The sequence below is a fragment of the Pocillopora damicornis genome, chromosome 7, assembly GCF_964200805.1.
Source record: "Pocillopora damicornis chromosome 7, jaPocDami1.2, whole genome shotgun sequence".
Lineage (NCBI taxonomy): Eukaryota > Metazoa > Cnidaria > Anthozoa > Scleractinia > Pocilloporidae > Pocillopora > Pocillopora damicornis.
Window position 1 is genome coordinate 11,264,640 of NC_142676.1, and position 22,861 is coordinate 11,287,500.

The 22,861-nt window shown below is 36.4% G+C and overlaps 1 protein-coding gene across 2 annotated transcripts; it reads right to left on the reverse strand.

Annotated features, from left to right (window-relative positions):
• Window positions 1-5,268: 5,268 nt before the first annotated feature.
• Window positions 5,269-12,868, reverse strand: LOC113670192 (putative skeletal organic matrix protein 5). 2 transcript variants are annotated; one of them, XM_089213074.1, is made up of 9 exons: window positions 12,683-12,868; window positions 11,050-11,327; window positions 10,597-10,711; window positions 9,875-9,997; window positions 9,348-9,470; window positions 8,963-9,085; window positions 8,332-8,362; window positions 7,740-7,860; window positions 5,269-6,584 (listed from the first exon to the last, which is right to left on the reverse strand). In XM_089213074.1, exons 1-9 carry the CDS (start codon window positions 12,753-12,755, stop codon window positions 6,063-6,065), a joined length of 1,509 nt encoding a protein of 502 aa, XP_089069200.1. In that variant the 5' UTR covers window positions 12,756-12,868; the 3' UTR covers window positions 5,269-6,062. The 2 variants fall into 2 exon arrangements, with proteins under 2 accessions (XP_089069200.1, XP_089069201.1); XM_089213075.1 differs by having other exon boundaries at window positions 10,176-10,711; window positions 12,683-12,782.
• Window positions 12,869-22,861: the final 9,993 nt, after the last annotated feature.

Here is a 22,861-nt window from a genome sequence, read left to right on the forward strand (position 1 = left end):
ACAATTAGCTATTCTAATCATTATTAGAAGGCCCCCAATGGCATTTCGGAGAACCTACAAATGGATATCGATGAGATCATAAATTGGTCAACAACTAATAAGATGATCTTAAATGAATCCAAAACAAAATCTATGCTAAATATAAAAAAGCTAAGTTTTTCGTTTGTCTCACGAAGTAGTCACGTGTGACGTAGATCGCGACGTTTCGACTGTATACTGCAAATCTTCTTCAGGCGATGAGGTTGACTGGTCATGCGTGATGCTACGTCTATTCCACTATCCCTATTGATGTTGTTAGGGTGAAGTCTTATATGAATTGAATATAAGATCGCTGATCTTTTGACCTTCATATTGAGATCCACATACTTCCAGTATAACGGATCGATTTACGAGCAAAAGACGGCGTCGCCATGGGGAGTCCGGTTTCCGCTGTTATTGCTAGCCTCTACATGGAGAGGTTCGAAGAACAGGCAATAACTACATCATCCTACTGGCCTAGGATTTGGGAACGTTACGTGGACGATACCTTTACCATCCTGGATCGCGAAAACTAGGATGATTTCTTACAGCATCTAAACAACCAGCAACCTTCCATCCGCCTCACCATGGAGACTGAGAAAGACAAAAAACTCACCTTCCTAGACACCGAAGTTTTAAGAGAGCCTGACGGCCGCCTCACCATCAGCGTATACAGGAAGCCCACGTACACCGATTAATACTTAGCGTATGATTGGCACCACCCTCAATCAGTAAAACGCGGTATATTGTTAAGTGCCTTTACGAGCGTGCCAGACGTCTCGTAACAAAACCCTCCGTCATCTCCGAGGAGAAAAAACATCTGTCATCTGTTCTGGTTTCTAATGGTTATCCTTTTCATTTCTTGCAGAGACTTGCCAAGACCGGAAAACCAAACAACAGTGCCGAACCCGCCTACGAGTTCAAAGCTACTGCGGTTTTACCTTATGTCAAAGGTCTGTCTGAACAGCTTCGCCGTTGCCTACAACAACAAGGCGTACGCGCTGTTTTCAAATGGGAGACTACGCTAAGATCTCCGTTGGCACGACCAAAAGATGCTGTCGACCCGGCTAAACAAGATGGGGTAGTTTACAGGATTCCCTGTGAATACGGCAAGGTGTACATTGGAGAGACTGGAATACCCATGCAAGACAGGATTAAGGCGCACGATCGAGACATTCGACTCTCTGGAACGAAGTAAACTTACATACATACACACTTACATACATGCATACATACATACATACATACTTTATTTATTCTAGAAGAAAACTGTATATACAGATTAAAACTAAGAAAAAAGGTACTTCTAGAAAAGGAAGTTTAGAGGATAACCCTATGTAAAAATCTCCCTTAAAATAAAATAAATTAGTAAATAAAATAAAATAAAAATCAAGATCTATACAATTAAATATTGAGATGCAATTTAAGTTTTAGATTTAAAATGCTGAAAGCTACCAGCTTCCACTATATCACCCGGTAACTCATTCTATAATTTGATAATCCTAACGAAAAAAGAATGTTTATAACAATTAAGTCTTGCTGGTTTGACGTAGAGTTTGTATTGGTGATTTGCTCTCGTAGACGGAGTTGTAGCGAAATCAAAAAAGTCTTCAAATTTTAAATGATAAAGACTAAAAACTATCTTATAACATTCAATTAAAGATAAAAAAGTTTTACGGTCAGAAAGAGTGGGCCATTTTAGAAGTTTGCATCGGTCCTCATAGGACATATCCCCTTTGCGTTGGTTTAATGCAAGTCTTGAGGCTCTTTGCTGTACATTCTCAAGGGCGTGGATGTCCTTAACAAGGTAGGGACACCAAACAGGTGCCGCATACTCCAGAATTGGCTGTACAAGAGATTTGTACAACATGGAAAAAACATTTGCATTAGCGGTGCCTACCGACCGTTTAATGGAACCTAGAATTTTGTTCGCTTCGGTCACAGTAATACTAATGCGAATACCCCATGAGAGATCTTTAGTTATTGTAACACCGAGATCTTTAAAGTTGTCTACATCTTTCAGGGGCTTTTCTAAGAAATAATTGGTTTCAGACTTATCGCGTGAATGCGTTATTCGCCTAGATTCGCATTTGTCTGCGTTGAAACGTAGCTGCCATTTACGTGCCCAATCGCTAAGGTTGTTGAGATCATCCTGAAGAAGCTGACATTCTATAATCGGGTCATTTATCTCTCTGTAAATCTCTTTATCGTCTGCATATAGTTTTACTGTGGATGATATCCATTCAGTTATGTTATTAATATATAATAAAACCAATAACGGCCCAAGGATGGTGCCCCTGCGGAGTTTCGGAGGTAACGTACGACCATTCAGAACAAGATCCCCTAATGACTACACTTTGTTTGCGCCCCACCAACAAATGTCTGAGCCAGGTGAGTAAACAACGATCGATGCCGTTACTTTTCAATTTTAAAAGCAGCCACTCATGGGGGACGCTGTCAAAGGTTTTGGCAAGATCAAGAAAGATGACATCGGTAGGGATAGGTAAATTTCAAGATTTCACCCAGTCATTAAACGTTGATAATAATTGAGTTGCAGTGGATCTCCCACGTAGGAAGCCAAATTGGTTGTTGTTAATGAGGTCAGTTTCACGCCAGAAACTTTATTGACGGTGACCCTTATTACTACACGCGCTGGGTCAAAGAGGCAATTCATATAAGACTTCACCCTAACAACATCAACAGGGATAGTGGAATAGAAATTCCAGAAGCGTAGATGCCCACGATCAAAAAACACAACGACTGGAGGGCCGTGTGACAGCGGACCGCCGAGGGATCAAATCACTATCGAAATACAACAATCAGAGCTGTTGAAAAAACAACTAATCACAGCAGAGCATCATGTTTTATAATATCACGCATGACCAGTCGACCTCATCTCCTGAAGAAGACTAGCAGTATGCAGTCGAAACGTCGCGATCTAAATCAAGCGTGACTACATCATGAGACAAACGGAAAACTTAGCTTTTATTGTTATTCACCACGATGAATAACCACAACCTTTTCTACGAAAATCTATGCTTGTTATGGGAAAACGTCTGGTCAAGAAGATAGAACAATCAACCATGCAGTTACACTTAAACTCTACTGAACCTGAACAAGTAGACTCGTACAAATTGCTTGGTGTGACGATTTACAGTCAGCTTACCTTTGACCAAGAGAGAATCGCTGTATTGTGGAAAATAAGACGCTTTCTGCCTCTTGATCAAAGGAAACTTTCTTATAATGCAACGGTCAAGCAGACAATGCTGTTTGCCTCAACCGCGTGGGCATCCTGCTCTGTAGAAAATATTCGGAAAGTTTTCAGGCTGCATAAATGCGCAGCACGTGTAATACTAGGTGCTGATAGAAAAGCGAACAACGTTCAATTATTTAAACAATTAGGTTTGGTCCCTTTTATGATGAAGCGAAAACAAATAAGTACATTTTTGTATATAAACAGTTTTCTAGCGATTGCCCATCCTTCACGACTACGATGCTAATAGGAAATGCAGATGTTAATGAACGAACGAGCAGACATGGACAGTTAAACTTTGTCCACCCCTGGTTCAAACGGGAGTCAGAAGGAGGGAGGTCTTTCATAGTATCGACTATCCGCCTCTGGAATAAGCTTCCCAGCGAGATCAGAAACAAAAAGAATCCTATAGGCTTCAAGAAATCCATGATAGAACATTTTGTGAAAAGTTATGAGAATTAGATTTTTTTGTCGTGCAATTTTAAATTTTGTATTTAATTAACTGGTCATATCTTTGTTCTGTTTGAACATAATAGATAGTTTAAATTATAACTTTTATATTACAGTTGTATTTTAATAACTCCCTATTTAGTAAGTCTTTAATGCTTTTATGTAATGTTATTCCTTTTTTTAATTTGTACTATTTATTGAGGGCCACTGGTTGTTCAGTATATTTACTGCTTTGCGTAACCCTTGTTAAATAAAGTTTATTATTATTGTTATTATTATTATTATTATTATTATTATTATTATCTCTGAGGCTAACTGCACTCATTTATTAAATGAGAAATGATTTAAATCTGCACCACGTATCTGCCGGAAGTCGAAGATGGTGAGGTTAAAATGTGTAGTTACTGTATTTCATATTTACGCTTTGTGCTAGTTAAAAACTTGTCGAATCACCATTCTAAGATTGGTTAGTTTGGTGCTAGAAATTATCGTAGGGTATATTTACAGTATTTCATATTTACGCTTTGTGCTATTTAAAAACAAATCACCATTCTAACACTGGTTGGTTTGGTTCTAGAAGTTATCGCAGGACGCAAATGTATTCTTCTCAATTTCCAGCAATATTTTGTGAAACTTCAAGTTCCACACAGGAGGCGACAAATTATTAAAAACACACACATACGCATTTCTGTTAAACTCAGTTGCATATCGTCTTATTTACGTATGGAAATATAATTTCCAAAGATTTTTCGCGGGAAAACAAAAAGGAAAGTGACCGCAATAAAGGGAATGGAATCCACTTTTAAAAACCTAAAATAAGGTTCTGTAACTAATGCTTTCGTTTTAAAAAGTTTTGACATCTGCCATAGACCATGAGAAGCAGCGAGTACTATGTTTTCTCTTTATCGTTATTTAATTCTATTTATTTTCTGAAACCAGCGGTATTCCCTTGTTGCTGCTAAAATAATTTTCGTTACCAACACAGAGTAAAAGCTATGGAATGTTTAAGATCATCTAGAACCCAGCGTTTGCTTTAGGACTGCGCACCCTACACATGATTTCCTCTCCAGGTCTTTTTTACTCATGCGTGGTCAAGGAAAGTTCGCCTCAAAAGACAAAACGGGGAAATTTTATCAACTAATAGCTTCGAGGGCTCCCTGTAGACATATTTTAAATTTCCAATGAAACGCACAATATCGCTGACTCACAGCGTCATATGCTTTTTGTGCACGATATTTTTGCACAGGTAAGAATAGTTTTTTTTGGCTCGAATAAATATGCTTCTACAGTGATTATTATTTTGTCTCACTTGTACACCACCGTAATAAACAGTTTTCATTACGATCTTTGACATGTTAATGCTGCTACAATTGTTTTTGGCTGAAGAAATTTTGATGGCTCTAATATACACAGGGTACAACCAAAAATTGTACTTGCCGTGGCGTAGTTTTTTCCAACATCTTAAGGCTATCAGTTTTAAGACCAATCACAGCGAAAAAATCAGATGATAATTTAAAGATTCGACACAGACCGCAGCAACAATAGAATTGAATGAAACGAGGCATTAACTCTAATATCCTCAGCTTACAACACAGCCTCATTACGGTTACACTACTGAATTGAACCAATCTCATTTAACCAGAGAGAGTTCAACGATACATTTTGAATAGAATGATTAGCAAAGCAGTAATTGTGGTTTATAAATCTGCTCTAGTTTCATTTTTAACTATTTTCACAAATTATTCAAACAACAGGCATTACATGTACTTAAACATGAACTTGAAGCCGATAGAATCAGGGTCTATCCTAGGTTTTCCACTCTTTTACCAGCAAAAAAGGTAGTATTTAACTGTTCCATGCTCTAATAGCAAGACACTGTAGCTGCTAGAAAATTCTGAGTACGATAATTGATCAATGACGATGAATCTTCGAATACTTTTAGTTATTTCTAGTTTAAAACAATGAAGTATTTGGGAGACCAAGAACGGTGGCATTCGAGGGACCTAACACTGCTGTTTCTGTTGCATAAAAGCCAAGTGGCAAGTACTCACAGTTAATTAATCGTCGAGTATGCATTTTTTGGGAATATTTAAGAACTTTGATTATTGAAGCTATGGTTACTGATATTTATGAAGAAAACGTCTTAATTATGCTTTCCTGTTGAAGTCTAAGAAATTTAAGGATTTGGGAATATGTACATATTTCTTAATAAGTGTAAATGCGTAGTTACTGTATCTTTAAGGCTTTTTGACGACCACTTGCCTGGATTGTTCTGTAGCAATAAGATGCCTCCAAGGTGAAACAAACGTGATTTACGAACTTGAGACAACAAAGTGTAGTTTTATTGCACTAATATGTACCCCATGGCTTTAATACTCTTCCATCCATTATCTGGACTTGACTCGTCGGCCTGGTTTCCGCAAGATTTTCCATGATTAGGGTGGCTTCCTATACCAAATCCAATCAAAGAGTTGCACGTGTGGCAGTCGTTCTCGTTATTGCTAACAATACCAATTCTGACTCTAGAACGATTACTCCAAGTACTAAAGGCATTGAATCCTTCCATGTTGCAGTTTTTCTGTAATGAGGCCTCGCTGCCAATCAACTTTTTCCACTCGTCACGACCCAGTGAGATGTTACGGTATTGCTCATCAGCGATTAGTGAGTGCAGAGAGTCAGCTTGCTTGTTGATGACAATGAACTTGAGCTGTTCGCCGATCTTCATTCCGAGACATATTTTGGAGAAGGAGGTGTTCCAGTAGGTGGGTAGCTTTGTTTCCTGTTTGTCAAACCCAGTCTCTCCACCGGGGCGGTTGTATTCATCGTAACTGCTCCAATACTGCGAGTCATAATGGAAGGTGGTCTGAAATGTAGTAACAATACATTTTTGTGTTTTCTCTGAATTGATGGATATTTGCTCTCTGCCACCTGTTGTGTATCTGCATATATCTAGCTGTATAGTATTAGTATAAATATTTATTTTTTTCTCCTCCATTTCGATAGATTAGAGTCTAATGAATAATTACAAGTAAGATAAGAGGGTGGAGAAGGGCGCAAGATAGCGAGCTAATTAGATACTCTTTACCTTAAATTACATTTTTTCATACAATAAAAAGAAGCGATACAATAAGATGTAAGATATAAGATACAAATGTAAGATGTAATATATAAGAGAGGGAATAGGAATCACACCTTAAACAACAAATATTTAAATAAAACATAAAACGTATAGATATAGGAATATCATTCGAATAGTTGCACCCTATAACTGTTGGAAAGAATTTGTTTATTCTGAAGGGGCTGGGGTTCAGGTGTTGAGAAGATGTACTTCTAATGGCATAATCATCGATCTCAGATACAAAAGGAAGGGCAAAATTAGAAGATTTTTTGTCTACAATATAACTGTAGAATAGTTGACACGTACTCAATTTAATTATGTCGGGAAGCTTAATTAGGCCGAGGCTTACATAATGGGGAGTAACATGGTCACGAATTGGTACATTGTTGATGATTCTTATAGCTTTGTTTTGCAGCTTTACCAACTGAGATAACAGAACTTCGTAATTATTACCCTACAATATGCAGCCCTACGTTAAATAAGGATGTACAAGAGCACAGTATACACTTAGAAGAGATTGAACTGTTAAATGTCGTTTCAGTTTTGCGATTATGTTTAGACTTTTGCTAATTTTACTGCTAATATAATAAATATGATCATGCCACAACATAAAGGAATCGATAACTAATCCTAAGTATTTAACAGTGTGAGCTGTTACATGATACTGGAGGAAAACACGTTAGGATATATTTATACATTCTTTTAAACTTTTCTTTTTCAAAAGTCATTATAAACACCATAAGTTTTGAAATTTACGTTGAACAAAGTCTGTTCTTCGTGCATTACCTTCTCGAAGAAAAACAAAAGTCATACATATGTGACATGCACGTTCGCAATTTGCAACGTTTTGAAAGAGAGCAGGTCTATATACGAAATAAATCATTCATTAAAAGTATGCACCTCATTTCCGTTAACCTTCATGACTGGCGTCCATCCTCCATCTCCACACCCAAAATTTCCCATGTGACAAAAAACGGACAATGGTTTCGAGTCAACAAGAAGGGTAACCACACCACTCATACTTGATCGTTTGAATAAAAAAGGAAAAAAAAGGAAAACAAGAAATGAAGTAGACAATGATGGTGAAATAAAACTAAAGCTTATTAAATAATTATCATAACTACGATGAAAATGGCGAAGATACTGAGTGATAACGATAACTATCCAACAAATACGCAAATGAAAAGTTGATCCCTCAGGAAAATACGTTGATAACTCCGTAATATAAACGACAGCCTTCATAGCAACAATGCTCGGTTGTTTGTCTTGCAAGTAAACAGGTGTCCGAGGACAAAGGGTATTTTTAACTTCTTCTTTGAGGGCAATAATAACTCCACCAAAATGAGTCAAGGTTTAAAGGAGGACTACTTCGCGTATAGAATATGGTTTAGAAACTTTTGTATGCCCGGTGACGTGATGGCTTAAAGAAATTGTAGGCAAGCGAAATATTTGATGTACTATGAAAATAATACCGAGTATCAATTCTACTTACATATCATGAATTTCTTTACACGAGTTAGCTCCTGGAAGAAGTTTAAAAATATATTTGATTGGAGTGAATTGTAAATTTTTTTTAAACTATATCTTAATCCATCATTGGGAAACTATTTTGAGCCCAGTCTGACTGACTGACCGAATAATTTTGTCATGTTCCAGGCTCTGCTTCGTGGCTGAAAACAGTTCTCAATTTTCTTTCACTTTGTTTGGCAGCATGTATGTTTTCTTCAAATACACCATTGATAAAAAGCGACGTCGGGAGGGTATCGATTGTTGTTATCTTTATAAAATAATAATTTTTTTTACTCAGCCAGAGGGGCTTTGAAATTAAGTAGAACGTGAACTTGAAACGATAACTGCTATACCAGCTGCGGATATTGTGTTATCATGTCAACTCTACACGCTATAGTACATTGATTGACTGCTCTCAACCAATCAGATTTTTCATAATTCGTTTAATGTTTAAAAGTGGTGGTTTTCCTGCACCTTTGGTAGCCTTAAATAGTATGATAAAGATAGTAAGATTCTTAAAATTGCGTTGCAATGTTTGCTTTGTAATACCTGTAAATTCTCAACTAGTGTTTTTCATCAGCCGATTTCCTCTATATTTCGACCCCAACGTTTACCTTTACATTCTCGTCCATTTCCAGCGAGTCCATGTTTACATGTGCAACTGTATGACCCTTTGGTATTATTGCAAAATGCGTGAGGACTGCAGGTGTGTAGCGTGCTAAGACACTCGTTGATATCTCCAAAATAGGTAATAAAAATAATGGAAAAAATAGACAGACAAATAAATTAACAATTAAGAAAATAGCAAAATATACGGATGCAAGACGCTTAAGTGTTTATCCTGTACTATTTGGTTTTTTAGCCAAAAGGCAAAGTTTTTAGTTTGTATCTTTTGTGCCCGTGGGTGTAGCACACTTTACTGGCATTTCACACATTTTATAAGAAATTTAGAAATTAGAAAATCCTCCTTTGCTCGATATTCCCAAAAGTAACGCTCACCCTTGCATTCTCTTCCACTCCCAGTGAATCCAGGTTTACATGTACAGTTGTAAGACCCCTTGGTATTGTTGCAATAGGCATCAGGGCTGCAAGAGTGTGACCTTACGACACACTCGTCGATGTCTGTAGATATAAAGCCGACAAACAATTGACAGAAACACATGAATAATTTAAAAGGTTAGCAGTATTACTTGATATTCGTATTTGATTTGTACAGCATTGATACTTGTTGTTAAGAATATCAAACAGATTTCTGTAGCCATTAGACAGTTTGTGCAACAAAAGATGAATGAAACTAAGAAACAGTGATCAGTAGATTGATTCCATTTGGTGCGAAAAACCTTTCATTATCAAGAGTAATTTTTTTCAATGTGATTTTGTCTACATGTATCTCTGCTTGCGTTTAGTTCCACTATGTATTTTTCTGCTGAGAGAATCGAGATGTAAGTTACGATTCCTTTGTTGATAATTTAAAGATGTAACCTTCATTTTTTCATCACATAATTGCTATTGAATCCAATGTCTACCTCTACATTCTCGTCCATTTCCCGCGAATCCATGTTTGCATGTGCAATTATATGAACCTTTAGTATTGTTGCAAAACGCATCAGAGCTGCATTTGTGTAGTCCACCAACACATTCATTAATTTCTGAATAAGAAAAAAAAATACACCAATAAATGAAAACTAAATTATCGTATAAAAAGGAAAAAGACATGGATGCACCAACGACTGTAAAAAAAAAAGACAATAAATATAGGCCTTCTTTAAGTACTGTTCTTAGCATGGTAAACGTGGTTTTTTTTTTTATCATGATCACTACAGTTACCTTGTAAGTCACAAGCAGAACTGATGAGCTTCAAAACAGTGATATCTTTTTTTTTTCTTTTAATCCGGAAAGCTCTGCAGGTAGCCAATTATCTTTTTGCCTGTGGTTACTGTATTTTACTATTGTTTCTGTCCACTTTCAGTGCGGCTCAGCAGAAGATATGTGAAGACGAATAAGGAGAAGGAAAATGACGAGAATAAATGACAAAAAACCAAAAATTCGCCTTTGAGTTGTGAAGGTAAAGAGACAAAGGCCTGTTGCGCTTCGCTTTTACTGGCTAGTAAGAGCGGTTTACGCAACACAAGGACGGAAAAAGCTGAATTATTCCTTATTGCGACCCATTTAGCAAGCAGCGGTAAAGTTTTTCCTCGTCTTTGTTGAACTGAACGTCTCAAGATATTAAAAGAAAAGTTGTGTTTACCTCTTTCGCAAAGTGGACCCTCAAATCCAGCGGTACACAGACACCGATAACCTTTCGTAGTAAATCCACTTTGACAAGTAGCATTGTTGTTACATGGATTTTGAACACAATTGCTCTGACAGAAGAAACAAACCGTTGTTATTGTCATTGTTATTATCATCATGATAATCATTTTCATCATCTAATAGTCAACCGCACCGCCACCATCATCAATATCGCCATCGTTATCCTTATATCATAGTTGTCCTTCTATTTCGATATTTATCCAATAACTTTAAAATGTGTTGTCTTTCAGGAGATTTTGGTGAAGAGCACAGAAACAATATTACCGCTAATATCTTAAAAGAGGGAAAACAACTAGAGTTCGTAAGTAAAGGTGAACATGAAATTAAGAGTTTTAAAAAAATCAACAAAGTATACCAATCTGACTCTTAAATTGAAAGTTACATTTACCTCAGCTGCGTGATAAGAATACATTTTTTGGTCTATCAACTTTTCTTCGTGTCCTTCATGAGTAGCATTGTTCAGTTCACATTTATAGTTTCCTTTTCCATCTGCCCGTGTATAAAGATTAATGCTGACGCAGTAGGGCTCCATGTAACACAAGTTTTCACAGAACCTGGAAACTGTTATTTCTACGGTGCGAATTGTGTGGTTTACGAGGCGTTTCCCTTTTAATGCCTTCTCAGGTCCAAACTCCAAATTGCGACATTGGTCTGCGATGCACACATCTTTGAAATGGAAATAATAATACATCAAAGGTAACGTTATTGCTTATGTTGATATGTTGAGAATTACGGAAAACTTGGTAGGTAATATTTCATTATCAGTTGTGTTAGACTTGAATTTTTTTCTTCGTCTATTTTATTTCTATCTTGCAGAAAATGTTACAAGAAAAGGGATATACAAACCCTCGGCCATGTTTCGGGTGTTATTATGAGAGTAAGTAAACACGTACACGGCAATTCTCTATTATTCTTAATTAAATTGAAAATTATCTCATTCCTGTTTCGCTTCTTTTGAGGGCTTGTATTAAAGGCAGATATCTTCGGAAAGACGACAATCTCTGGACAGCTTGGGTCAGTGGAGGAATACGACTGTGGGGGTTCAAATTCCTCGGCAGAGGTTCTGACATCGATTTTGTAATCGTCTGTTTTTCGCTTTGTAGAATTCTTACTTAATTACAGTATTGTGCAAAAGTAATGCAAACGGAATTCGGCGAATTTCGTTATTTGTTCTGACGATCTTTAGTCGAAAGTTCGAAGCCTGTTAGGCGACATTTCGTTTGAACAAAGAAAGCTTTTTCGTTGAATATTCGCCACGACGCGAAAATTCTGCGGCGGAAAGTGTCTTTCGATCATTAGTGTTAGAAACTTCGCCAACTGGGAGCTGAACTGGACCCAATACATTATTCAGCTCCCAGTTGGCTTGTTAGCTCAGCTGGTAGAGCGCTGCACCGGTATCGCAGAGGTCCTGAGTTCAAATCCCGTACGGGCCTGTATTTTTTTCAGGATCTTGATTTTTTTTCTCGAATAATTTGAAACTTTTGCTACGATGACTACGAAAAGTAGAGTACGTAAATGATCCCAAATGCATCGACACAATTAAAACCATAAGTGTTGCCATGGTTATAAACGACATGGGTCGCGCGGAGACTGAAATCGTAGCGGGAAATTCTATGGGAGTTTTACATGGATCAGTAACAAACCACAAATCCAACCAAATCTTTTTGAGAAGAATGAACGATAGGAACGAATTTTCGTTCCGAATATTCCCCACATAGAGCAATTTTCGCCTGAAATTTCGAGTCACATTAACACCATCAAGGAATATGTCGCCGAAAGTTCGAGCCGTTCAAAACAATACATGCCTCGTACACGAAAATATCATATTTCTTCAAAGTACTAGCTGTAGGTTGATAACTGAATATTTTAACGAAAATTCTTCATTTAATATAAGTGGATAAAACTATTTTTTTTTTACTTCATGACGATTTCTTATAATTGAACAAAACGTTTCCCAAAAAATAATGATCACTCAATCCAAAGGTGGAGATAAATTGGATATCAGTCATACTGAAACTAACCTTGTGATCTGACAGCCCTTTGTATCATAAAGCAGAGCTCCAGTAAAAGAAGGGAGACAGAAACAGAACGCATGTTACAGAACAGGATTAGAAAAGTTCTGGCCCATTAAACGTATGCTTAAGAAACAAATTCTTTACTTGATATTACTTATCATGACAGGGGAAGTTTGAACAATGGAAATTAGGTTACCGGCGGTTAAACCAATTTCGTATGTCAGCTGTTCTGTCTTAGTTACTGCCAGTACAAATGTATAATTTGCCCGTCAATTGACGTAATTAAGTTTTGTCACATCATTCTGTGGCCTGACATGATATCGTGAAAAATTGATAAATAACAGTTGTAATTATGCAGGCATGTCACACGTCAGTAAATTCACCCCCACGACACCTTTCAAATCCACACTGTCGTCTCATTTTAGAAATGATAAATAAGCACACTGATATTTAAATCGTTTGTGCTGAATTAAGATAAATTGGACCTGAAAGAATTTTTTTAGGTCACGCAACTTTCCTACAATTTTATATTCATAACAAAATCGAGCAGACGTTTAGACCGGTAAGCTCGCAAAATTTCTGGGTCATAATGTAATTGACTAAATTAGTTCGTCGTGAAAAATGTCTGCGTTAAAGAAATGGATAGATGTAAATCTAGTTTGTGAAAATGAATGATTCATTTGATGGTTTCCTAAGTTATCGCTTTTCCACGTGCACATCAGGTGGCATTGTGAAAATTTGCCAAATTATCATACAACCACTGTCTATTTTGGTGGTGGTAAAAACTTCTTGCTTGTCATGATATTCGTGATGGGTAAGTTGTGATTATTACGCAGCCTTGTTACAAGCTTAGTTAGCCAATTCACCTCCGTGATATTTTTCATATCCATATTTCTGTGAAAATTTCGGTCTTCCCCTTTTTTCGCTGAAAGACATGTACAACAGCTGGGAATATGATGCTTTGTTAAATTACCATAAAGATGTTTATTTTAATTCGCCAGCAAGAACTTCCTGTGAATCATGTTCTTTTGTTCATATTGGAGGCAATGAATCAGCAGAAATTCATTTTCATAAGTTCAAATTAGCTTTGATATCGCACAAGTTTTAAGCTTTTCACTTGATACACACTGCTACACGCCATAACTTCTTTCATTACAGATATAATCAAAAAATGGAATAATGTTGTTGTTAAAATTGCTGACTTTTATTTTAAGTAATATTGTTATTATTACGATGATAATTTTAATCTAAAGAGGGAAAATTCCTCCTTCGTAAACCCTTAGCTCTTTATTTTTATCCATTTAAATATAACAAAAAGCACCTCTTTCGGACTCTACAAGCAAACGTTCACTTATCGTTAAGAAGTTCTAAAGAACGAATTTGATGAAGAGAGTCCACTTAATTCCGATTTTGTGACGAGTAGAAAAATAAAAATACATAATAAAGGTCGGTTTTCAATTATCATAGTGTCTATTTTGCCAGTCGAAGATTAACTCAGTCCACGGTTTTAAACAGCTCCTTTATTGAATCATCGCTTGGAGTAGTCTCGTTCAAAATCCAGTGGTGTCTCACAGTTCTTCTGACTAGCAAGTCGTAATACAGTGAATTCCGTTTATGACGTCATCACGTTATGCGATTAGTATTAATTAATTGAAAATTGTGGCCTTAATTAGCTAGCGCAGTAGATAACATATTAAGCAATACTTTCATAGGAAAGCAATAAGCAATACTTTCATAGGAAATTAAAATGTGTTGTCGTTTATGGAAAGTTATTTCAGCATTGTGGTGACGCAAACGTAAACAAAAAAATTAACCGTGCAAAAATGTATTGAAGGAATATTTCTCTGCATTACTTCGTGTTTTCCCTCGTAAAAATTTATGTTGTCAAAACAATGTGCTCATGTTTCTTTAATTGTTTTGATCACTTTTATTAGTAGAGTAGGTAATCATATGATTTCGAGTGCTACTTGGAATAAATAAGCACGAGTAAATTTTTTTAAAGACTAACAAATTTGCACGAAAATCATGTGATTACGTGTTAATACTAAACATGAAAAAATACGAGATAGCTTATCATAATTAAGCATAATCAAAGCGCGCGTATCAAGTGCAAAAATAAGTTATTCGAGCCGTGCGTTCGATCAAAACAACCGCAGGCGATCAAAACAATAATATGCAATGATATCTTCACATCTTCAAATTCAAATAAGTTCAAAGTCCAGCTAAACAGTTCAAGGAATTGTTCAGTCTGTGTCCGAATCACTTTCGATGAAGTAGAATCGTCGTTTCCGGGGTTTAACCATGTTTGTTTTTAATTTCGGCGTTGGATCACTCGAGAAAAGTGTCAATCTGGGTCGCTTCGTAATTTTCGATTTTCTTGGCCATTCCCCTCTCTAAACACCACCTTTTCCAAATCGACAACCAAAAGGCAGTGCTTTTTACAGTGTTTTCGTTGTTTGAGCTGCTTTTCAGCCGCGGTGGCGAAAGAAAACCTGCCTAAAACGCCGGCCATTGTTTCGCTCGCAAATTTATTAGATAGAGTAACAAACCTGCCTCTTTGAAGCTGTATTGTTGCTATGGTAGCCTCGATTGTTAGAAAAACAAACACATGTAATAGTGTAGTTTGATCGTCCGGGTGAGTGTAGTCCTGAGAAGGACCGTTGACGGTAGTGGTGACTGACGTTTCGACAACCTAAGCGGAAGTCATCATCAGAGTCAAGTGAAAGGTTGTTGTCACTCGAATGTACTTTTCCGGTTAGCGTACACTGATTGGTCAGTTTTGCCGTGATGTTATTGGCTGTAAGACTCAAGTGGCGAAGGTCAGTCGTGATTGGTCGGTTTGGATCCGTTAGTGAAGTTAAATCGTTCTGTTCGGTTCGTTTCTAATGTTAATGTCGTGGATGAGTCGTTTGTATGGTGCCAGCAGTGGTTGACACCTGTTGAGAGGAGTCTGTTCCAAGTTAGTCAACCAGCTTTCCAGGGTCAGTCGTTGAAATTAGTTGGTGCTGTAGGTTAGGCATTGCGCAGAGTCCCAGTCAATAGTGTGGTTCGTAAGTCGGTGATGTTCAGCAATGTAATTGTTGACATCGCCTTTCCTCGTCGCTCGTTTGTGTTCAGTCAGTCTAGTTGCGAGGTTTCTGCTAGTCTCACCGATGTAGGAGGCGTGGCAGTCGGAGCAATTGGCAAAACTGACCAATCAGTGTACACTAACCGGACTAAGTACATTCGAGTGACAACAACCTTTCACTTGACTCTGATGATGACTTCCGCTTAGGTTGTCGAAACGTCAGTCACCACTACCGACAACAATCCTTCTCAGGACTACAATCACCCGGACAATCAAACTACACTTTTACATGTTACCCCCCGGGTTCAAACCATTCACTGTAAAACAAACACAGTTTGATTAAAGTTCATTGAGCATTTTTAAACATCGATTTCAAGGAAACAAACAGAAAAGTGTAGAAGCTATAATCCTTCAAAAAGAATAGGTTTTTTCAAATGAGGAAACTATTTGAACCTTAAAAAACTTTGTCTCCTGACTAATTTGATCGCAGCCTCTCGCAACCATCGATATACAGCAAAAGGTCGGTTCTTTTTTTAAGTTCAGGGGAAAAATTGATATAGATAGTTCCTTGAAATTCTGGTGTAAAATAATTTCATTGCATGAAGAAATAAGTATTTTTAGCTATTCGTAGAAGTGTTTTTACCTGCAACGAACATTCTGAAATTTTCAAAAATATTGCATATTTTAATTATTCACGGTTTTATTATTATTATTATTATTATTTTATTATTATTATTATTTTTATTTTATTATTATTATTTTTATTTTATTATTATTATTTTTATTTTATTTTTATTATTTTTATTTTATTATTATTATTTTTATTTTATTATTATTATTTTTATTTTATTATTATTATTTATTCATTTATTTTTGGAACAATCGTCGTTGTAAAATGCAAAGGCATCGAGCAAGAATTGAGCACGGAATTGAGGGAATTAAAAAAAAAAGAAATAAATAGCAACAAAAGGGAAGCTGCAGCTACGCTGACGAAGCAGTCCACTAAAAGTGTGAAACAGGAGTTTTAAACAATACAGTTCATCGTCAAAAAGATCCCTTTTAGGTGTGATAGTCTGTAGCTTTTGAACTTTCATCGGCCATTCCATTTCACCTATTTGGCTGAAATTTGGCATGAAGTCTTGTTTGAGGATCCAATTACGAAATGGATATAAAAAAAGTCAAAACCAAAAAACCGGGTCTGCCCATACTTGCCCACACTCACCCGCCAACATGGTGGATCCAGGGTAATCTTTTGACTTCAACTCGTAATGACCTAGTTGTTTGGGACCTGGTCCTAGGAGCTGCAAAATCACTTCACCAATCAGAAGAAAACAGTTTAAATACAATTTTCGTCCAGATCGTTTTCTAGTAATCAAGAAATATATTTCTTCTTAATACAAACGTAACGATGTTTAAGCAAAATTGTCGTAACAGGATGATTTGTCCTTATAAATTAAATTTAAACAGGCGCTTCTGCTTTAACCATGCCACGCGCAATATCGCTCTGTAGAGTTTATTTCGCTTACCGTTTTGAGAACGAAGGCTTTTGTTAAAGAAACATTCTCATCAACTCTGATATACTTTTGGTGATAGCAACTAGTCATTTATTTAAATTAAATCCTTGCAAGCTTAAGATAAATGATACAGTATTTCCTTGTCGCGCAAACGGTTTCGTATATATAAAAATTTATAATGTTTGTCAACAACAGTATTTTACCATTTCCTCAAGTTTCCAGCACATTAAAATTAAAAAAAAAAATTCCAACCTTTTCGCAAGTCCGTCAGAGGAATTTGCATTTTCATCAACGGTAAGCCTTAAATGCCAACGTACTACGCTCTGGAAATGGCTATACACGTTTGAGATAGACATCAACTTGTGGGAATGCACAGGCAATCACTAATTACGTTTCTTTTCAGTTAGAAAGTGGAAATCTATTTCTTTATTTGAGGACATTTTTTGGAGAAGGTCAGTGGTTTTTTTCTTATTGTACTTTCCTGCATACTTTTTTTACAATGTTGCTCATAACCAGCGGTACAAAAATGGAAAGTTTTTTTGTTTTTTCACTAACAGTGAGTTGTGGTTTCATTGAGCTGCAACATTAGGAAAGTTATCGTTTCTAACAAAAAGCTAGAATTTTTATTTCAGTAATCATTTTCCCTTTTTTTACTTTATTTTGTTTACAGTTTCTTGGGACCTTGCACGAAGAGAATGCTGTAGAAGAGGATAGCTTATGCATCGATCAATTCGAAGCTTCAAAATTCCCTTTCCGCCCCCCACCACCCGGGCATTTGAACTTTCGAAAATTCTCGCCCCGAAAAAAAGATAAAAAAAAAAGATAAAATATGGTTCTAACCAAAGTGAAACGGAATCCAATGTATATACAGTTACTTTCATAACGTTAGGAAAACCTCCGGAACTGATTTTATTATAGACGAAATGAGTACTTACATCTTTATTTCTGACCGGTAAGCTGAATTAGGAGCTGGTCCCAAATATAGCTAAGTCATCATAGACTAATAAATTTTTTCGTTTGACCTTTAAATTTCTCCCTCTTTTTTATCAGTGAGATCACTTTTCCATGAACAAACACTCTTCTAAGTAAATGGCAATTTCTGGATCGAGGTAACATTGGAGATATCAGGCTAACAAGTTGGGGTAAATTTTTCACTCTTTAAGACGGCGCAACACATTCTTCGAACGTTTAGATAACTTTCATCAAAATATGCAATTTCCCACATTTTTCCAATAAATGTGAAGAAAAAGGGTAGTTTTTTTTTCATTAATTTCAAGAGATGTTAAAAAATCTTTACGAACGTCTCGGGTTGAAGTCATAAGAACACCTTCGATACGCCATGTTGCCGGGCTAGTATGGGCAGACTAGGCCGGCTTTATCAATATTTTTTTTTCCCATGCAAAAACAATTGCAACTTTTTAATACCCAGTTCGTGCATGCATAGACCCTAAAATCCCCCTCCTGCCAAAATTCAGCCAAATCGGTGTGGTTGAGTGGCTGCTACTTTTTTGAAAAAGTTCGTAACTTACAGACTATTAGTCTTAAAAATCATTTTTTTCGACAAAAACAGTTTAATTTTTCCTTTTCTTTTTTTTGATACAATTCATTTTCAATGTAAATTTAACTCACGCTCTATTTCTTTCTCATCTTTCTTATAACTGGCGAACTTGAGCGATTTGAAGGGTTTGCTGGAAGGCAAATGTTTTCATTGATACTAGAACGCTTTCCAAACTATTTTGTACTCTCCAAAATAGCCTTTATTTCGACAAATCAATAGTTTTCCTCTGTGTGCTTAGGAAAACTAGCGAAAGTAATCAAATTTTGCGGGAAAATTTTAAAAAAGATTAAAAATCTTATTTTCCTCAGCATAATTGAGCATGTTCGTAAAAAACAATGTGTTAAGAGTAAACCATGAAAAGATGCAGAGGTAATCTGCAACCACTAAGTCTCCGACCACTCCGCGACCACTTAAGCACTGGATGTCACAGACATTTGCGATCACTTAGCCACTGGATATCGCAGAAATTCTAGAAATACTCATCAAGTGATGAATACAGCAATTTAAAAATCTTACGAAAACCAGTCAATAACAAATTCCACAACATTTGGTCGGTGATCCTTAATCACTCTATGATATACAATGATATAGTAAAGCTATCAAATGGCACAGAGCCACACTACTAAACAAGAGGAATCTTCTAAAATTTTGTAGTTACATTCATCAGTTAAGAAAGTAAGAAATACAATGTGAATTTCAAGTCACGCTCTTTGTTACAAGATCTGATGAATGAAATGAAAAAATATGATAAATCCAAAGAGTTCAAATTTTGATATCTAGCAAACAAACAAGAGGGTCCCTCTTTAAACGAAAAATTTATAAACTAAGATAGTCAGTCCTTTTAACTATTTGAAAAAAAAATGTTTAAAAATTATAACTACTAAAAAATATCTCACTTTTATCTTGTATTTGCCCTACCCTGTAATGAAAGCCTGTAAGGCCTAATGGATGGAGAGCTAAGTTACCATAGGTCCATGCTATATTTCAGTAGTTTCAATACACGATGGCTTAGGAAATTCGACATCAGGGAAAAAATGTTAGTTTCTAAGCGAACCGAAATTTCCTACTATTTTATCGATAAAAATATTTAGTTATATATATATATATATGTCTTACTTACGGCCTAGAGATTAGAGACCGGGATGATATCGATTGCTTTTTAGGACTGCGAAAAAAGATCCATAAATAAATATCGTTATAAAAGATTTAATCAATATAGGTGGCTGGAGTCATGTACCACAACTTGTTGAGTCGTGATTATGCCCTATTACAGGCTCTAACAAGATGTGAACGTTCATATTCATGACGACAAATTTTGAACAATGTCAAAGCAAAAAGAATACTTACCTTTGAACTTAACTCGACTCTGTAACTTCAAGTAAATTAATTGTAAACTCAACGTAAACAGAAGCCAGCGAGGAATGCACAGATGCAAAATTCCCAATAGTCCATTTAACAGTTGTGTGCTCAGTTGCCAATCCTTTAAACGGGGGTGAGGCTAAGGTTGACCTGGTTGTGATATAAACCTTGCTGCTTTTCAAATGTAAATCATGCTAACTAGATATAGTCCATGGGCCAGACAATCTCAGATGTACCATTCAGATGGACCAGCTGGGAGTGATACAAATTTGAAGCTTGGTTGGGAGCGATCACAAAAAGTTATGATAGGAAACCGGAAAGAGTAGCTGTCTTGTATATTTTAGGAGCTGAAGTATCACAAAAATTCGCTTTTGCATGAGATGGGGGCTTGCGTTTAAAAGTCAGATTAAAATATGTAGCTGGACCAAAAATAATTTCAAACCTACATTCATCACATGACGACAAATGCATCAAAAATTTCAAATTTCAAAGACCGCCCTCTGCCTTGAAAAACCATCCAGTCTCAAGAAATAAAAGCATCATGGCCTGCACAACCTTGCGAGCCGACTGAAAATGCCGTGACCGTTGCAGATGATCTCAAAGAGTTTTTTTTCACTCCACTGACCGGTAGCACCAGATTTCCAGGATTGCAGTCTTGTTCTGAAAAGGTTTCACGCCTCATCAACTCATTTGGTTAGGACTTGGTATTTGGTGCGAGTGGTGGGCGACAAAGGCCTCCAAAGCAAGTTCTACTTTCATATGCCGTAAAATCTCTTGCCAAAAATGTTGAACTCTTTCAAATCTTACACCGCTGTGGTCATGGAATTGCGTACCCCCAACTTGAAGAGATAAATACTTCGTTGTGCCTTCAAAAGCTGACATCAACATCGCAGAACGAACTTCCTCTTCCCGACAACATCCGTCCGTTTATCAGTACCACTCCAGCCTGGGATAACTTTCAATCTCAAAAGCATAGCAGTTGTGCTTGATCATTATATGCTAAAGCTACTGAGATAAAGTGGAAACACAGAGGGCAGTTTACGGATGTTGTTTTGAGGGTGGGTGTGTTCCATACCATTCGCACATTCTTGTCAGTGATTGGGAAACGTTTCCAGGACGCTGGTTTACGAGATGTGATGATCAAGTCCGGGGTAATTTCTAAAGGATCTGTATTTAGTGTTCGTACATATAATCGTGCTATTCGATTTCACAAGCTTATGTACGAAGCTCTTAAGAGCTAATGTCAACATGCATCACACAAACAGCGGCAAGTCGCCCAAATTCGTTTTCTTTCCTACTTTTATATTTTGTAGCCCAATATGTCCTAATAATTTTGGTGTGGTTTTTTTGTGAAAATGTATTTTAGTTTTAGAGAAATTAGTTTTTTCGTTCGACCGCTCAAATATACAAATTTTCACCCTGAATATTAACCGAGTTGTGTGACCTCATGTAACGAATTTACTTGACCTCCGGTATTTCTGTCGGCACAATCCTTTGTTTTATCATCTAAAATTAATCCCCGGTCATTATTGAAGCTGGCAAAGAAATATTTATTTTTTGGTAAACATTTTTGTCCGACATACTTTTTCTATGTCGAAAAGTAGCATCAAAACAAAGACAGTTTTAACAATGACCGATATGACAGACTCCACTGAGCTTCTAGCTTTTAAAAGACAAAAGGATATTACAAAGTTACTGTAAAAACTTCCTTGTGTGTTTGTACTGTTCTATCGTGAGACGAACTCAAAGTCCGGCAAAATTACTTGCTAGCGACTATGAAATATACATAGTGTACCTACTTGTCGCCACCGTTTATTTGCATATCGAGTCATAAATCACTACAATTTGTAAAAAAAATCTAACATAACACTCTTACCTTGTTTATTTATGATTTTATAAGACCAATAAGCTGTTTCGGTTATTATATTACGCTTGGGTATTACTTTTTGCCGGGAACCTAGGTTTTACGCTGTGTTTTCCCCTATCCCATTTATATCCGAAGCTGGTCACGCAATAATTGATACCAACACAAATGAATATTTACCCTGTACCCAAACTCTGAACTTTTCGGCGTTTGCTGAGATATTAATTGTGTTTTAAAAGTATTTCTAACAGGCTTAGTTTTAATCGTATACAATATAATGAACCAATGAAGGCATGCCGAAACTTTTCTTTAAAAAAGTATTATCGCGGGTTTGAAATTTATTTTGCTTCGTTTATTGTCACGAAGTTAGGGAGGTGCCCAGAAAATGAGCAACAGATACAAGTAAGAGGATTTAATTGAATACAAGTGATGCATGACTGGGAAATGGTAAAAAAACAACAACAACAACAACAAAAAACCATCGACAGCAGCTTTCTAGGCTTAGCCACAAGTTGCCGATGAATCCCAAAAAAGTTGCCGATAAAAGTGTCTAAAAGTTGCCAAAAAGTTGCTATTTTTTTCAAAAAGTTGCCGAAAAGTTGCCAAAATTTTTCTGCTTTTCGTACCTTTTTTGGGTGTTAAAGATTAAAAATTTGCACATTGCTTCTTATCAAAACTTTATTTGTCCAAGGATAATATCAGAGGTTCTTTTCATTTCACTTGATCAACAAATAGTCTATTAGAATGACATGAACAAAACATGGTTATACACACACATAATGAGCAGAACAGTTTTCATGTGACGTGTTGCCTTACACTCTTT